Source organism: Mus pahari, chromosome 10, assembly GCF_900095145.1.
Source record: "Mus pahari chromosome 10, PAHARI_EIJ_v1.1, whole genome shotgun sequence".
NCBI lineage: Eukaryota > Metazoa > Chordata > Mammalia > Rodentia > Muridae > Mus > Mus pahari.
Window position 1 is genome coordinate 441,670 of NC_034599.1, and position 13,389 is coordinate 455,058.

Sequence of the window (13,389 nt, forward strand, 5' to 3'; positions counted from 1 at the left end):
TCTTATGCTTTATTTCATGGTGAGATATATTTTTACTTTTTTGTGTGTCCAGGAATGTTGATTCCAGGAAATGACATTCATTTTGAGAGATTTCAATTTGTCTGACTGACTAGATATGTAAAGTTTCTTTGACATGATCCTCAAATTGCACAGGATCTTGTAATATTGAAGCAAAATACAAAAAACAAAAACAAAAACAAAGAAAACCCACAAAGTATAGTTTCTTCTCTTGTACTCAGGTAGAAAGAAGGAAATCTTGGGGTCTCCAGAAGACTTAGAAACACACATGATATCCTCCCACTGTTAAGTCTTCCATTTTAAAAACTGTTATTATTCCACAACACTCTTAAAATATAATTATACAGTCTATGAACCTTGATTGAGTTTGGGGTTTTTCCAGTTAAAATATAAAGGCAGGGAAAATCTCTAAGGGCAATGGCTCAGAGAAACCTCAAGCACCACATATCAGTAATTGAAAAAGGCCCCTATTGGGAATGAAGAACCACATTGGTGCAGCAATCAAACAGAGAAGAAAACATTCTTTTGCACAGCAGAGGGCAGCCCAAAAAGCAGAAAAATCCAGTCTCTTCTTGAGAGCTGAGGATTTTAAATTCTTGGAAGACTTTTCATAATTTAGGCTGTTCAGTTTGAAGAAAGATGGGATAGTTGATTAACCCAGAATTGTTGTGTTTCACATACTGAACAGACCTTGAAGTTGTTGAGCCAGCCCATCAGCAGGGGGCCTGCAGTTGGTAGGAAAAAAATCTAATAAAGCCTTTGTTTTAAGCTGCATGGATTTTGTTAAAAGTTAGGGGAGTGAGGAAGAAGCCAGTGGTCTTGGAAATTTGTCACTTGGATGGGGCTCCTCTCCTTATCTGCCCAACAAGGAATCTGTTTAGTACTTAGTCTCTGAATAGTGCTGAGTGTCATGATGACTTCAAATGAATTCCTTAGGGAAAAGATACCCAGGTAAATAATGATGACAGAAATTTACAACAGAAAACAGCAGAGTGAACATTTGGGTTTGTCTTTATCCTTTCCTGTAGTATAATTTTTTATTGAAAAATCAGTAAAGTTGAGGTAAAATTGTCCAATGCTGCCAAAAGTACAAGTCCTGAGAGGCATTGGTCATTGTAATTTGTCTTGTGATTATGTTTGGATTTACTCACACAAACATTTCTTATGATACTATGTTAATATAAAGATTAAATTGATATCTCCCAATGTAGGGAGCATCTGGTCCAGCAGAAACTGCTATTGCAGGATTCCTTTGGGGTATCTTCTCTCATGAGAATATTTTGGGAGCTGACCCAACCTATCTTAGCCATAAGGTCCTTCAGCTGTGTCAGGCTGGGAGGGTGTCACTGGTAGTGCCTCACTAAGTCCTTGAGAGAGAAGTGGTGCAAGCTCAGCAATGTTGCTGGAATTTTATGGTTCACAAGACTAGGATCACACCCATAGGCTGCTCTCTCATAGCTCTTGCTGAAAGGTATCAGGAGAGGCTTGAGAGCACCGCAGAGTGAGCATAGAAACCACTTCCAAAGTTTCAACTTTCATATCATTTCACTGGACTGTAACTTTCTGCTAATGAGGCTCACAGTTTAGGACTGAATCAGTAGTATCAACACCACTTTGGTGTTAGATCTTCAATATATTAAAGTCCTGTTTTGGAGTTGGTTTCTATCTGAGCTGCCTGTGGCTGGTTCATTACCATATCACACTTGAATAGAAAGAAAGTTGCAAAGATGCTGTTCTTTTTTTTTTTTTTTTTTTTTTTTCAGTGTTTTGACATGAAAGAGAGGGATCAAACCAAACTAGCAAGAAATGACTACTATAAAAACTAACTCATAAATTTTGTGGAGACACAAGACATACACACACACACAAATACTATTAAAAAAATTGAGGGGCAGAGGGCATGGGGGATAAAGGGGGTGGGAGAGAACCCATATCCTGCTAGAGTTCTGGTGCTTTGGGAGGGCAGATGCAGGGGCATCTGGCTGTGGGAAGCCAGGGAACACAGAACCCCAGTCAGCTGGGGGGGGGGTGTGTGCAGGAGGAGTTAAGGGTGGAGAGAGAGAGCGGTCCAAGGTCTCAAGGAGGCCAGAGATGAGAAGTTCTCGGTTTTGGACATCCCAGATGCTGCTGTATGTCACAGAAGAGCTGAGAATAAAATGGGGGCTCCAGGGGCAGTTTGGTCAGCCCAAGGGCAGAAGGGCAGGGGAAGAGGGGGCACTGGGTGGTTCCCACATGGGTGAGAGCCCTTGGTCCAGTCTATGGCTAGAGTGTAGGAAGGCCTTTGGCAGGAGGTTAGACGTGGATCTTTAGGGGAAAGTCTATCCCATCATTCAAGCCTTGATGATCAGAGACAGTGTATGGTTTTAGAGATTTATTGTAGAAATGTAGAGAGAAAGAGAGAAGGTAGAAGGATAGAGGCCAGCCATGGCCACATGGAGAGAAGAAAGGAGAGAGCGGGAGAAGGAGAGCTAGAGATAAGAATGAGAGGTAAAAACTTAAGAAAGTGAGGAGGGGAGAACAGCTCCTTTTATAGTGGGCTTAGATACCTTGTTGTTGCCAGCTAACTGTGGGGAGGATAATACTCGATTATTATCAGGTAACTGTGAGGGTGAAGTCTAGCCAAAATGCCAGGAGCTTGGAACAATGTCTGCGTGACTTATAGTCACAGGATTATGGAGTTGGAGGCTCCATGGTGTCAGGTGCCTATGTCTGGCAATGTGTCTCACTGTTCGGTCCCTTGTAGAGTATCTACTGGGTCTCCAGAGTAAGTCTCACTCAACCAGAAAAAACAGGCTTCCTTTCATGGTCCCACAAAAATATCATAATATACAGGCCAAAGACCAGTAAGACAGCCCAAACAAGGCAATATGAGACAAGTAGATTACAAAAATACCACAGAGTTCATTTTCTGTTGGCTATCTATCTACCGCTGGGCATGGGGCCTAACTTAATACTGTTAGCACTTGGGATACAGAGGCAGGCAGGCAGACCTCTGAGTTTGAGACCAACATGGTCTACAGAGTGAGTTCCAGGTCAGCCAGGGCTACACAGACACATTCAGGAAACAAGGAAAGAAAAGAAATAGACAACATACATATAACAAATTTTATAAGAGAATGATTAATATGATTAATATGATTAATATTATCATAGGTTTAAGAGAATAAAAATACAGCATAAGTAAGAATGAAATAATCGTATAAGAATAATCCCCTAGAAAATAAAATATGATGTGTGGAATTTTCCAGCATATAGTGATGGAAGCAATCTTCCAGAAAATAGTTTAATTGTAAAGGAAGAAAAATAAATTGGAGAATCAATTTACCTAATCTAACATCTGACTAAGTTAAACCCCATAAAACTGAAACAAAGAATGAAGATTAAGAAATAAATGAAAGAAGAAGCAAAAGTGTATCCTGCTATGTAAAAAGATTCATAAACTTTCACTAGTGGCCACTGTAGTAAAACTGTTCCTAGAGACACATGGTTATTAATCTCCATGATGTAGAAACAGAAAATAAAGATGAGATAATCTAGTATCAATATCAAACCTACTGGTTTAATAAACAGTGTAACATCCAATTCTGAACAGTTAAATATTGAAGAGAAATAATTTCCCTAAAAGAATTTAATGTTTAATCAAACGAATCAAGTAGAAAGTAGAACGAAGCAGATATATTTCAGTTAACGGCTACAAAAGATCACGATCCAAATTTTCTTTCTAGTCTGTGCCAATTGTATTCTTCTACTGCCTCTTGCTTGGGCTTTAAATCCACTGTCTTATGTCCAAGCTTGGTGTTGCTGATAACCGATCACTTGAAAATAGAGGTACAAGGACAAACATTTAAGCCTACCCTGGGCTGCCCAGTAAGATTCTATCTCACAAACCCTAGGCATATGACATACAACTCAAAGACAGAGGTTGTTTAGCATGAGTAGGGCCACTGGTTTATTCCTTAATACCCACATTCCCTAAAAACCTTTAGTGAGATGGTAGAAAAAAAGACCCAGCCTTGTATGTTGCACAGATTTTTCTAGTTGTTGAAATAAATTTAATTTTTTTTTCTAATTTTATGTGAACATTTTAAAAGTTTACACTTTGGGGATATCCATATAATCATTGGCCTCATTTAGAATTTATAACTAGATTCATGTTTCATGCATGGGGTTAACCCAGCCAATGAGGTAACTGTTATACAGAAAGATAATCTCACAAAAGAAAAAAAGAAAGAATATCAAAGTTCCAATGCCCTCTAAGTTGACTTCTATCTCATGATATGATCAGAGGTAACCAGATATTGATTCACAGAAAGCAGATACAACCTTCTGATAACTAGCTTCCTGATGACCTCACTGCTTTGAAAATTGGATAATTCTAAGTTTGAAATCTTGAGAATTGCAGTTATTCAATTTTCTTGAGTCCATGGTCTTAAAGTATTATGATATGTGTCATAATGAAATGTATCACAATGTTTTCCTTAATTAACAAGTAAATAAAAAGATACAGTTGAGGGAAAATGCATAGTGCAATGAAGACTAAATTCTTGCCTCTGCCCTATGGACATTCAATCTGTAAATAATGTGTGTTACTTACAATTTGAAGAAGGTAGAATATACAATAATAGGATTCTTAAGATTCCTCATTATGAGTCTTTCCCTTTTTAAAAAATAAAAGCTGCATGACAGAGGTTGTTTAGCATGTAGCAGAGGATGGCCTTGTTGGGCATCAATGGGAAGAGAGAATCTTGGTCCTGTGAAGGTTTTATGCCCCAGTATAGGGGAATGCTTGGGCCAGGAAGTGGGAGTGAGTGAGTCGGTGAGTAGGGGGAGGAGGGAGGGGATAGAGGGTTTTTGGAGGGGAAACTAGGAAAGGGGTTAACATTTGAAATGTAAGTAAAGAAAATACTAATAAAAAATAAATAATACAAAAATAATACCCTGAATCTTGTATTAAAGTATAAATTTCTTTCAGACCATTTACATCAGTATAAGCTTTAAACCCTATTCCAAAAAGAGGATACACAGTAAAGCAAAACTTGGGTCAATTATGGGAGAAAGCATGAAAACAAGATCTAAGAGAGGAAGAGACCAGCTTTATTTCTTCAGTACTGAGGGAGCTGTCTTGGTATCATATCCTGATCTAAAATAGCAATGGATTTCAAAAATATTCTTTAAAAATGCAAGCAAAGCTCTTGATAGGAGCAACAGTGATATGCATATAAATCAGAATGTGTTCAGTTTCCAAATACTTATTAAATGTGTTTCTGAAAATTTCCTTTTGTCCATAAAACATCTGGGATTTGTTTAGATTTATGTAGAATATATGTTTCCCTATCAATCTTGATGTGCTGAAGAAATGGATTGTTAAGAAGTGTTTCAGAATCTGTTCTAGGCATGTGGGCCTAGTATTTCAAGGGGAATAAGAGCTTTTTGCATGATCTGTTTAAATTCCTAATTCCTGTATGCATATTTGGTCATTTATTTAGTACCATGAGAAATAGCATAGCCAGGCACACTGAGTGAAACATTGCTGACCTCTTCCACAGATACCCTAGTAAGTCATTCAGAATATTGTGTTGGGAGTCACTCCAAGACTTAAGTCCTGGCTCTCGTAGGAGATTGAATCAGGTTAACTTTATGTGCCAAGGTTTTCATCATCAAAATTTAAAACTGCGATTACTTATTGATAACAAGTTGTTTACTTGGACAAGAAAAAAATCCCCCAAAAGATGCTGTCTCTATGATTTCTACCATAGTATATGATATGTACTTAAAATTTCAAGAGAGCAATGTGTTGTCCTCAAGAATTGCTTCCCAAAGAAAATCCAGTGTATAATGTAAATGTCCTCATATCTGGAACAGCTGTTGCCCTCTCTTTTTTGTGTCTTATAAGTAGTTTTATAGATAACCTGTTTTGTTCTCCATTATCATAAAATATAAATTATAGCAAAATGCAAAGAGCATGATGAGGCAAACTATAGGCAGTGTAAAGAAGCAGTCACAACCCCTAATTGTTGATTTGGGGCTTATAGTACATTTGGAAAGGACAGAGTTTTTGATTGAGTATTTCAGTTGGTGGTAGTGTACTTTATGCAGTTTTTTATTATAATTCTAAAATTCACATACTTTATCTTTCTTAATCTTGCATATTTATGATTTATTTGAATGACAGATACATTGTATCATATATTTCTATAAATTGCCTCCATTTCTATTACTATTTTTCTCTTAATTCTATTAGCTTACCCACAGTATCCCAACTTTCCTATATTCAGAGGCATCTTTGTTATTAGCAGAACATCAGTATAGAGTGATTCATGTCCCTGGTTGATATAACATAAAACCAATGTCTGCTCTACTTGAGCTTAATAAAATCATTTGGGGATTCACTGCTAAACTAGATAACTAATTCAGGATTTTTAAATGTGTTATTTCTGAAGTAACTGATTAGACATTACTGTATGTAAGTGAACATCTATGCAAATGCAAAGTAAGCAAACAAGCAATGTCTGGCTGTCAACAATGCCTGCATCGTATCTTAGTTTTACTGTTTTGTTGTAGAGAGTCATCTTACTTACAAGTTCACCTTGTCAGCTTCAATCCAACTCATACTTAGCAGGCCACACTGGCCCTGCTACTTTCTTAAGCACATGGCTCTACTACTAAACTCACTTCCACTCTCCATAAACTTAACAGGAGTATGTTCATCTTTAGGATTATGATATGTATGATTCAAATAGGACAGGCTCTTTATATAATTTTAATATATTAGAATGTATAGAACCTTTGCATTATATTTTAATTCACTATCAAAGTGCTCATTTATCATTTCACAAGCAAAATCCTACAACATTTAGGCTGCTCCCAATGTAATAATAATTAGTATTACTGTCATTTTTAGATAATAATTTTACCTGGTAGTGACATTTGAAAACGATTCCTTTTCCCTAGCATATCCTACATGATATCATGGAGCTGCAGTTAGCACTAAACTGATTTATGAAGATGTATAGTCTTTATGAAAAAAATGATGTCTTTTACTTCTATAATATCTTGAAAAAACTCTAAACTCTTTGTTTATGATTTCAAAATGCATCCTAATTTATGACCTTCACCCTAACTTTCCCTGCCAATGTATTCTGTAATGCTGTCCATCAAATGGCCTGAAACTCATTTGTTTAGCTCATAATGTTGTTTCTGACTTTTACCCTCAGTACCCACTGCATGATTCCACTTAAAGTAACTTCTCAAATATAAAATGCAATATGGCTCTCTCTTTTTTCTCATTTTCCTCTTCTGGGATTTCTTTCATTTATTTTGGTATTAAGTGGGCTTTTGTTTGTTTGTTTGTTTTTACAATACCTATTCTGTTTCACTATACTTTATTTCTAATTGTTTCTGGAGGGTTGTCTGTTCCTTATTATTTATCTTTTCATTTTTATTTCTATTGGCAAAACTGTTAATTGCCTAGGTTGTGTTCATGGGAATTTGGACAGGGAGTTAGTTAGACAATATCCCATTATTCATGAATTGTTGAATTAAATTGAACTGCTGGCTGGTGTTTTCATATATGAACATCAAACATAACTTTGCATGGAATTTAATAAATTTAAAGAATAAGTCTAGTCTACTGTTCTTATTCTGAAAAGAAGTCTCTGAAAGAGACAGAAAAACACAAACCAAGATATTTGACTATATTAGAAGCCATGTGTTGCTAGAAATTTGTTACCAAATATCAGGCATACTTGGAGTCATTGCTTTCATAGAACTTGTTTACATATCCAATACACAAGACACATACTCAATGCGTATTCAGAATCTATAAAATATAAAAAAAAATTCTAGAACTTAAGCAAGTTTTCAAAACAGACAAACTAGGTCATACCCATTTGAAATAAGGCCCCACGTTTTGCATTTTTCTTAGGCTTTTATTTTAGAAAAACTAAATTTGAACTTATATTTTTCAGAAACTGCTATTTAGAAAAAACAGACTTGATGACATATTTCAAATGCCATATTAGGCTTTTATACAATTTTTATAACATGAAACAACCTGTTCCATGTCATAGCACTTTCTAATATTTGAAGTCATGTGACAATTACATGTTCAAAGACAAAGAGTGTTAGTTAGCTTGATTATAGCTAAAGAACAGCTACCTAAGCCCTTAGATTTTCTGTTCATGTAGTCCCTTTTCTTCTGCTGTTTTATTCACATTATTTACATTTTTTTCTTAGATTACTAAAACGAGAAGACAGTTTCACATTTATTCCTCGTTCTCGAGAAGAACTTCCAGACAACTTTCCAAAGGAAATTCCTGGGGTCTGCTATTTCCTGGAGTTAAGGACTGACCCAAAGCCACCAAAGCCATCCCTATCTTCATCAAGAATAAAAAAGGTTTCCTACAATATTGGCACAATGTTCCTCCGGGAAACAAGCCTCTGAGACTTGCTGCAGATCAAAGACTCCTCCAAAAAGCACAAGCCCAGAACATGGGTCCTGATGAGGAGAGGATGAAACTATTTCTCTTCCAATGCTCTGTAAGAACATATAGTAGGTTTTGTGTTAACGTCAGGCAATAATCCATGAAATGATGAATGACTGATGTCAACTAAAATCAAAAAGCTGGATGGTTTGTGGGGAAAAGTAAAATGTTTCCATCCATATGAGTGTTCCTGGTAATGGATATTTTATTTACAAGTACAGGCAATCAAAAGTAGCCAATCAATAGAGCCTATGGCTTCTTGTTTGTCAGCCATGCAGGTATCTCTCCCTATACATTTATACCACTTTTGAAAGCCAGTTTTAAATATATATTCCTATATTTAATGAACTGATAGGTAAGGAATATTCTCTAATTTTCTTTTCCTGAATAGATGTCTCATACATATATTATGGCAGTGTGGTTAAACTTCCAAGCAGAAGAACTGTAAATCAGCAAAATATTTTAGGGTTATTACCTATTTTTATATATATATCTATAACTATATCTTCTTCTAGACAATTGCATTTCCCACACATGATTAAATATTTAGAATGTGCTGGTGCTTTGTGGGTAGATTTTGTGATGCTAACCTACTAATCTAATACAGTTTCACTTATTTAGAGAGATTAGTGCTTGAACTGGGAATATGTATGACTAAGGAGATCAGCTGTTGAGGAAACATGTGTCTGCTTAGGGAACATACCTTTTAGATTTATTTAATGTAGCTTGGATCCAGAGGAAATGGAATTTTCTAGTATAAGATAAACCTGTAACTAAGATTCAGGAAAGATTTTTTTTTTAATCTAAACACAAGCAAGTTAAAATAAAACTCCTTGCAAAACTAGGCCCTTTTTACATTAAAACTTACTAATGTAATGCTGTTTGCAATCTTAAGTGGCTCCATAATCAATATCATCTCTCAAAATGATGTATTAGTAGCTGCCCTTCCTGTCTCTGACCTATGCATTCAAAGAACTGAGTGTCACACTCCAGAGCAAATTCTCATATCAGAGTTACTGACAAATATCTGTCAGGCAATTTTGCCAAGAATATTGTTTCCTATTGCCTAACAACAAAGCAAAGAAAAGCTCTATTTCATGCCTTTTAGATTCTAAAAACTATATTCTTGGGAGGTTTTGTTGATACAGGCTCTAAAGTAGCAAATTGCCTCATGAATACTGCTGTAGGCCTAACCTCCAGATTCCACAAACACCATGTATACAGAGATAGCATTCCATTGCATGATCTACTAAATTAAGAACTGCTATCAATAGCAAACACTGCATGAAAATAATCTTTACAGGCTCACACTAAAATTAGGAATACACAGTGTGCAAGAATTTCCATATTTGAAATCATATATGAAACCTAAATGTCTAAGGAGTTTAGTGATCTGGACCTTTTCTTCTTACTCAAGCATCCAGTATATATTCTCACTGGTAGCTATGTTTACTGGATACAATATACTTTTTTTCAGGAATTTGGACCTGCAGTAAACATTCTAAGATATTGCTATATGTTAATTCCCAAAGTCGTCTGTGATAGTTAATCATTGTTCTCTATGTGACTTAGGAACATTTAAATTAGGCAAAGCACTTGTTCTATTCATGATCTTTTTCTAACTTCAGCTGTATGCTCACCCTGGTATAAGTGATACACTAATTTTTGCGTACTTTACATGGAGAAAGTAAGATATATATTTTCCAGGTACTATGCTGTCACCTGTCCCCTTTTTGCCAAGCATAGTTCTGTTTTTTACACCATAAATATAGAGGGCCAGGGTATGCCTGTGCGGCTTTGTAGCCTGAGGGCAATGTATTCACAATAGAATAATACCAAATAAATTTCAAGAAACTTGAATATTAGCTTACCTCCTTTGTAGTAGAGAAGGATGGGGAGTGTAGGAAGAGTAGATAGAGTAAGCTGAAAACACAAAGTAGTCATGTTTTACTACTGATGAAAATGCCTGATGAAAGCTGACAGTCTCTTACTATTGAAGAACAGGGGGAAACAGCCATGCTCACCATAGTCATTTATATCTATTATGTGCAGTGACTATGTTTATTATGATATATTCAATTATTATACACTCAATAAACATGTTCTATAACCATAAGGTTGAAAGAATATTTCCCAGGAACCATGCAATATATTCTCTGCATTTAAGAAAATTTGTGAAAAATGTACACCCACACCCACACACTCATATCTTTTAAAACCTAATATTTGAAATCCACTGTATTATTCAGTGATTAAACTATTACTAAATAAACAAATAAAGCTCAAGAGGAGAATTTGCTCATTTATTCTCAGTTTTAAAAGCATCACAGACTCTGTATTTGGTTTCATTATTTTACATAGTTAGGAAAGAACCATTACACTGTCAGAAATGACATTTTAAAGAACACTGCAGAAATTTATTATATATCCCTGACAGGAAATTATATTCTTCAAACACTATAATCTATATTTCCGAAGACAGTCTGAGGAAGTAATATAATCTCTTATAAGTTTTCTAGACTGTTTCAAATGATCATCTTAGTTACATTCTTTGTTGCTATATGTGCTTGTAAGGCACTCTAAAAAAACAAAGTTACATTGTCTGCATTTGTAGAAGGGAGAAGCTATGGACTTTATATTTCCATTTTTTCTACAAAGCAGAGTTCAAATGTTCTATATTAGGAAACTTGGCTGCAAATGTTTGACAGTATTTTGATTCTATTGATTAATAACTCTCTGTTACTTTCATATATTTAACAACATGTAGGAATGGTATACCTTTTAGTATGTCAAGTTGAAAGGAATCTAGGAAAGTATCCATAGAAACCAAGTAATTGCAAATTGGTGTAATATGTTTAGCTCACTGTAAAATGAATGACTTCAAATCTAACATGGCATGAATAACTTCCCTTTCTGAATATTGGATCAGGTAGTTAATTTAGGAAAGGAACTTTGCAACTAGACATTATTACTAACATTTACCACTGACAGATCATTTGATGAGGAGAACATTGTCATCTTCAAATAAGTCAATAATCTAGCATAGGTATAATCTTCATATATTTGTATAGAATAAATCTTATGGACTTTAGTAAATAGGCAATGGTGTCCACAAAGAAAAAGTACCATATCTGAGAAATTGTCATCTTGTGAAGTTGATCTATGACCCAACTTTCTAAAATCTACCTCTGTATGCATATCTCCTATTGTATTTTAGACTAGTTGGGGTATCTCTTTCAATCCCATATTTTATCTGGAGTCCAGTAAGCTGTGACCCATGTTTCTAACACCAACTCTGATATATAAAACTGAAGAGTTAGTCAGTGGATACAGCATACATTAGTTCTTACAGTCTCAAACTTTTCTCTCTTGTGTAATGACCATGACATCAGGATAGAGATACATGTTCAGAAGTGTGAAAGTTTGTGTCTCTTTAAGGACAGAAAATAATAAGTTAAACAAAATCTAATTCTCAACTGCAGCAATGCTTTAAAACTTGTAATTTTTTCCAGAGAGTTCTACCAATAAAGCAAAAGTAAACAGAAACAAAAGGCAAAGCCATTTACAAAATCATCCAACTCTGTTCAGGACAGAGCAGTGTTTCTGCTGACTGAACAGTGGGTCTACAGGTGTGTAGTGTTAATATGCACTTGGAGATTATGGCCATCAACAATGACAGTTTCTTCAGTTTGCCACTGGCTGAAATGGGTGTTGTACATGTATAGTGTAGAACATAAATAGTGACAAAGGTTTCTGTGCTGTTATTTTTTTTTTTTTTTGAGTAAGACATTGATTATCTCTTCCTCACCCTCTGTGTGCTCAACAGATATTATCTCAACCTCTCACACCCAGCCTCCAAAATCACCATTACTTCTTTACTTCTGAACCAGATTTAATACACATATAAGTTATATAAACATGCTGAAACAAAATTCATGTTAAGTAAATAAAATGTCCTTAGGTGTTGCCTCAGATCAGAATCCTCATAGTGGTGAATGAAAAACAACTTCTGACACTTTATATAAACTAACATAATCATTAGAGACTGTTGAGATAGTATGCAATAATCCTTCATCACACTTGATTCAAAAAATTAACTAACAGTGTTCTGCCATCTTTGTTCTCCCTCTCTTTTCATTGAAAACAAAAAACAAAAACAAAACAAAACTGACCACATCCTGTCTTAAAATGCAATGAATCTTGTGTGTGTGCACATGTGCACACTTGCATGTGATTATTGGTTGTAAAAAGAAGGTCATTTTAAAAGGACTTGAGAATGCGCAGAAGTAGTTTGTCTTTGTTCTGATATGTTGTACATCCCTAAAATACTTTCAGTCAAGAACTTCATTGCTCTCCCCCACTGTCCTAGTTTAATGATTTACTTGGTCTACTTAAAAGTATTTCACTGGCTGCATAATAATAACCTAGGAAGTTTTAGGAATGGGAATTACTGGAAATATCCTTCAGCAGATGGCAGAGGTAGGACACAGGAATGATTTTAGGAAACCACCCTCATTAATACTGCATACAGCAGTCAGGCGTGGTGGCGCACGCCTTTAATCCCAGCACTCTGGAGCCAGAGGCAGGCAGATTCGAGGCCAGCCTGGCCTACAAAGTGAGTTCCATGACAGGCAGGACTACACAGAGAAACCCTGTCTCAAAATAACAAACAAACAAACAAACAAACAAACAAAAACACTGCATACAGCCAGATGTGGAGATTATGGAAGAACATGCTTACAATCTCAATGACTCGAAGGTAGTACAAGTTGACTACGATAGCAATATTTTATTTTATTTAATTTTGAATATTTAAGCACTCTGGGTTTCTTATCATTGTTTCTGTCATAAATCTTAATTTTAGGTTTAGTTTCAAATGCTTAGTATG

At 35.5% G+C, this 13,389-nt stretch overlaps 1 protein-coding gene across 2 annotated transcripts in view; it reads left to right on the forward strand.

Annotated features, from left to right (window-relative positions):
- Positions 1-8,624, forward strand: part of Gucy1a2 (guanylate cyclase 1 soluble subunit alpha 2) — a 276,470-nt gene extending 267,846 nt beyond the window's left edge. For both annotated transcript variants that reach the window (XM_021206936.2, XM_029543056.1), the window contains one exon: positions 8,254-8,624. In XM_021206936.2, coding sequence (XP_021062595.1) covers positions 8,254-8,461 — 208 coding nt within the window. In that variant the 3' untranslated portion in view covers positions 8,462-8,624. The remainder of the gene's footprint in view (positions 1-8,253) is intronic.
- The last annotated feature ends 4,765 nt before the right edge of the window (positions 8,625-13,389 follow it).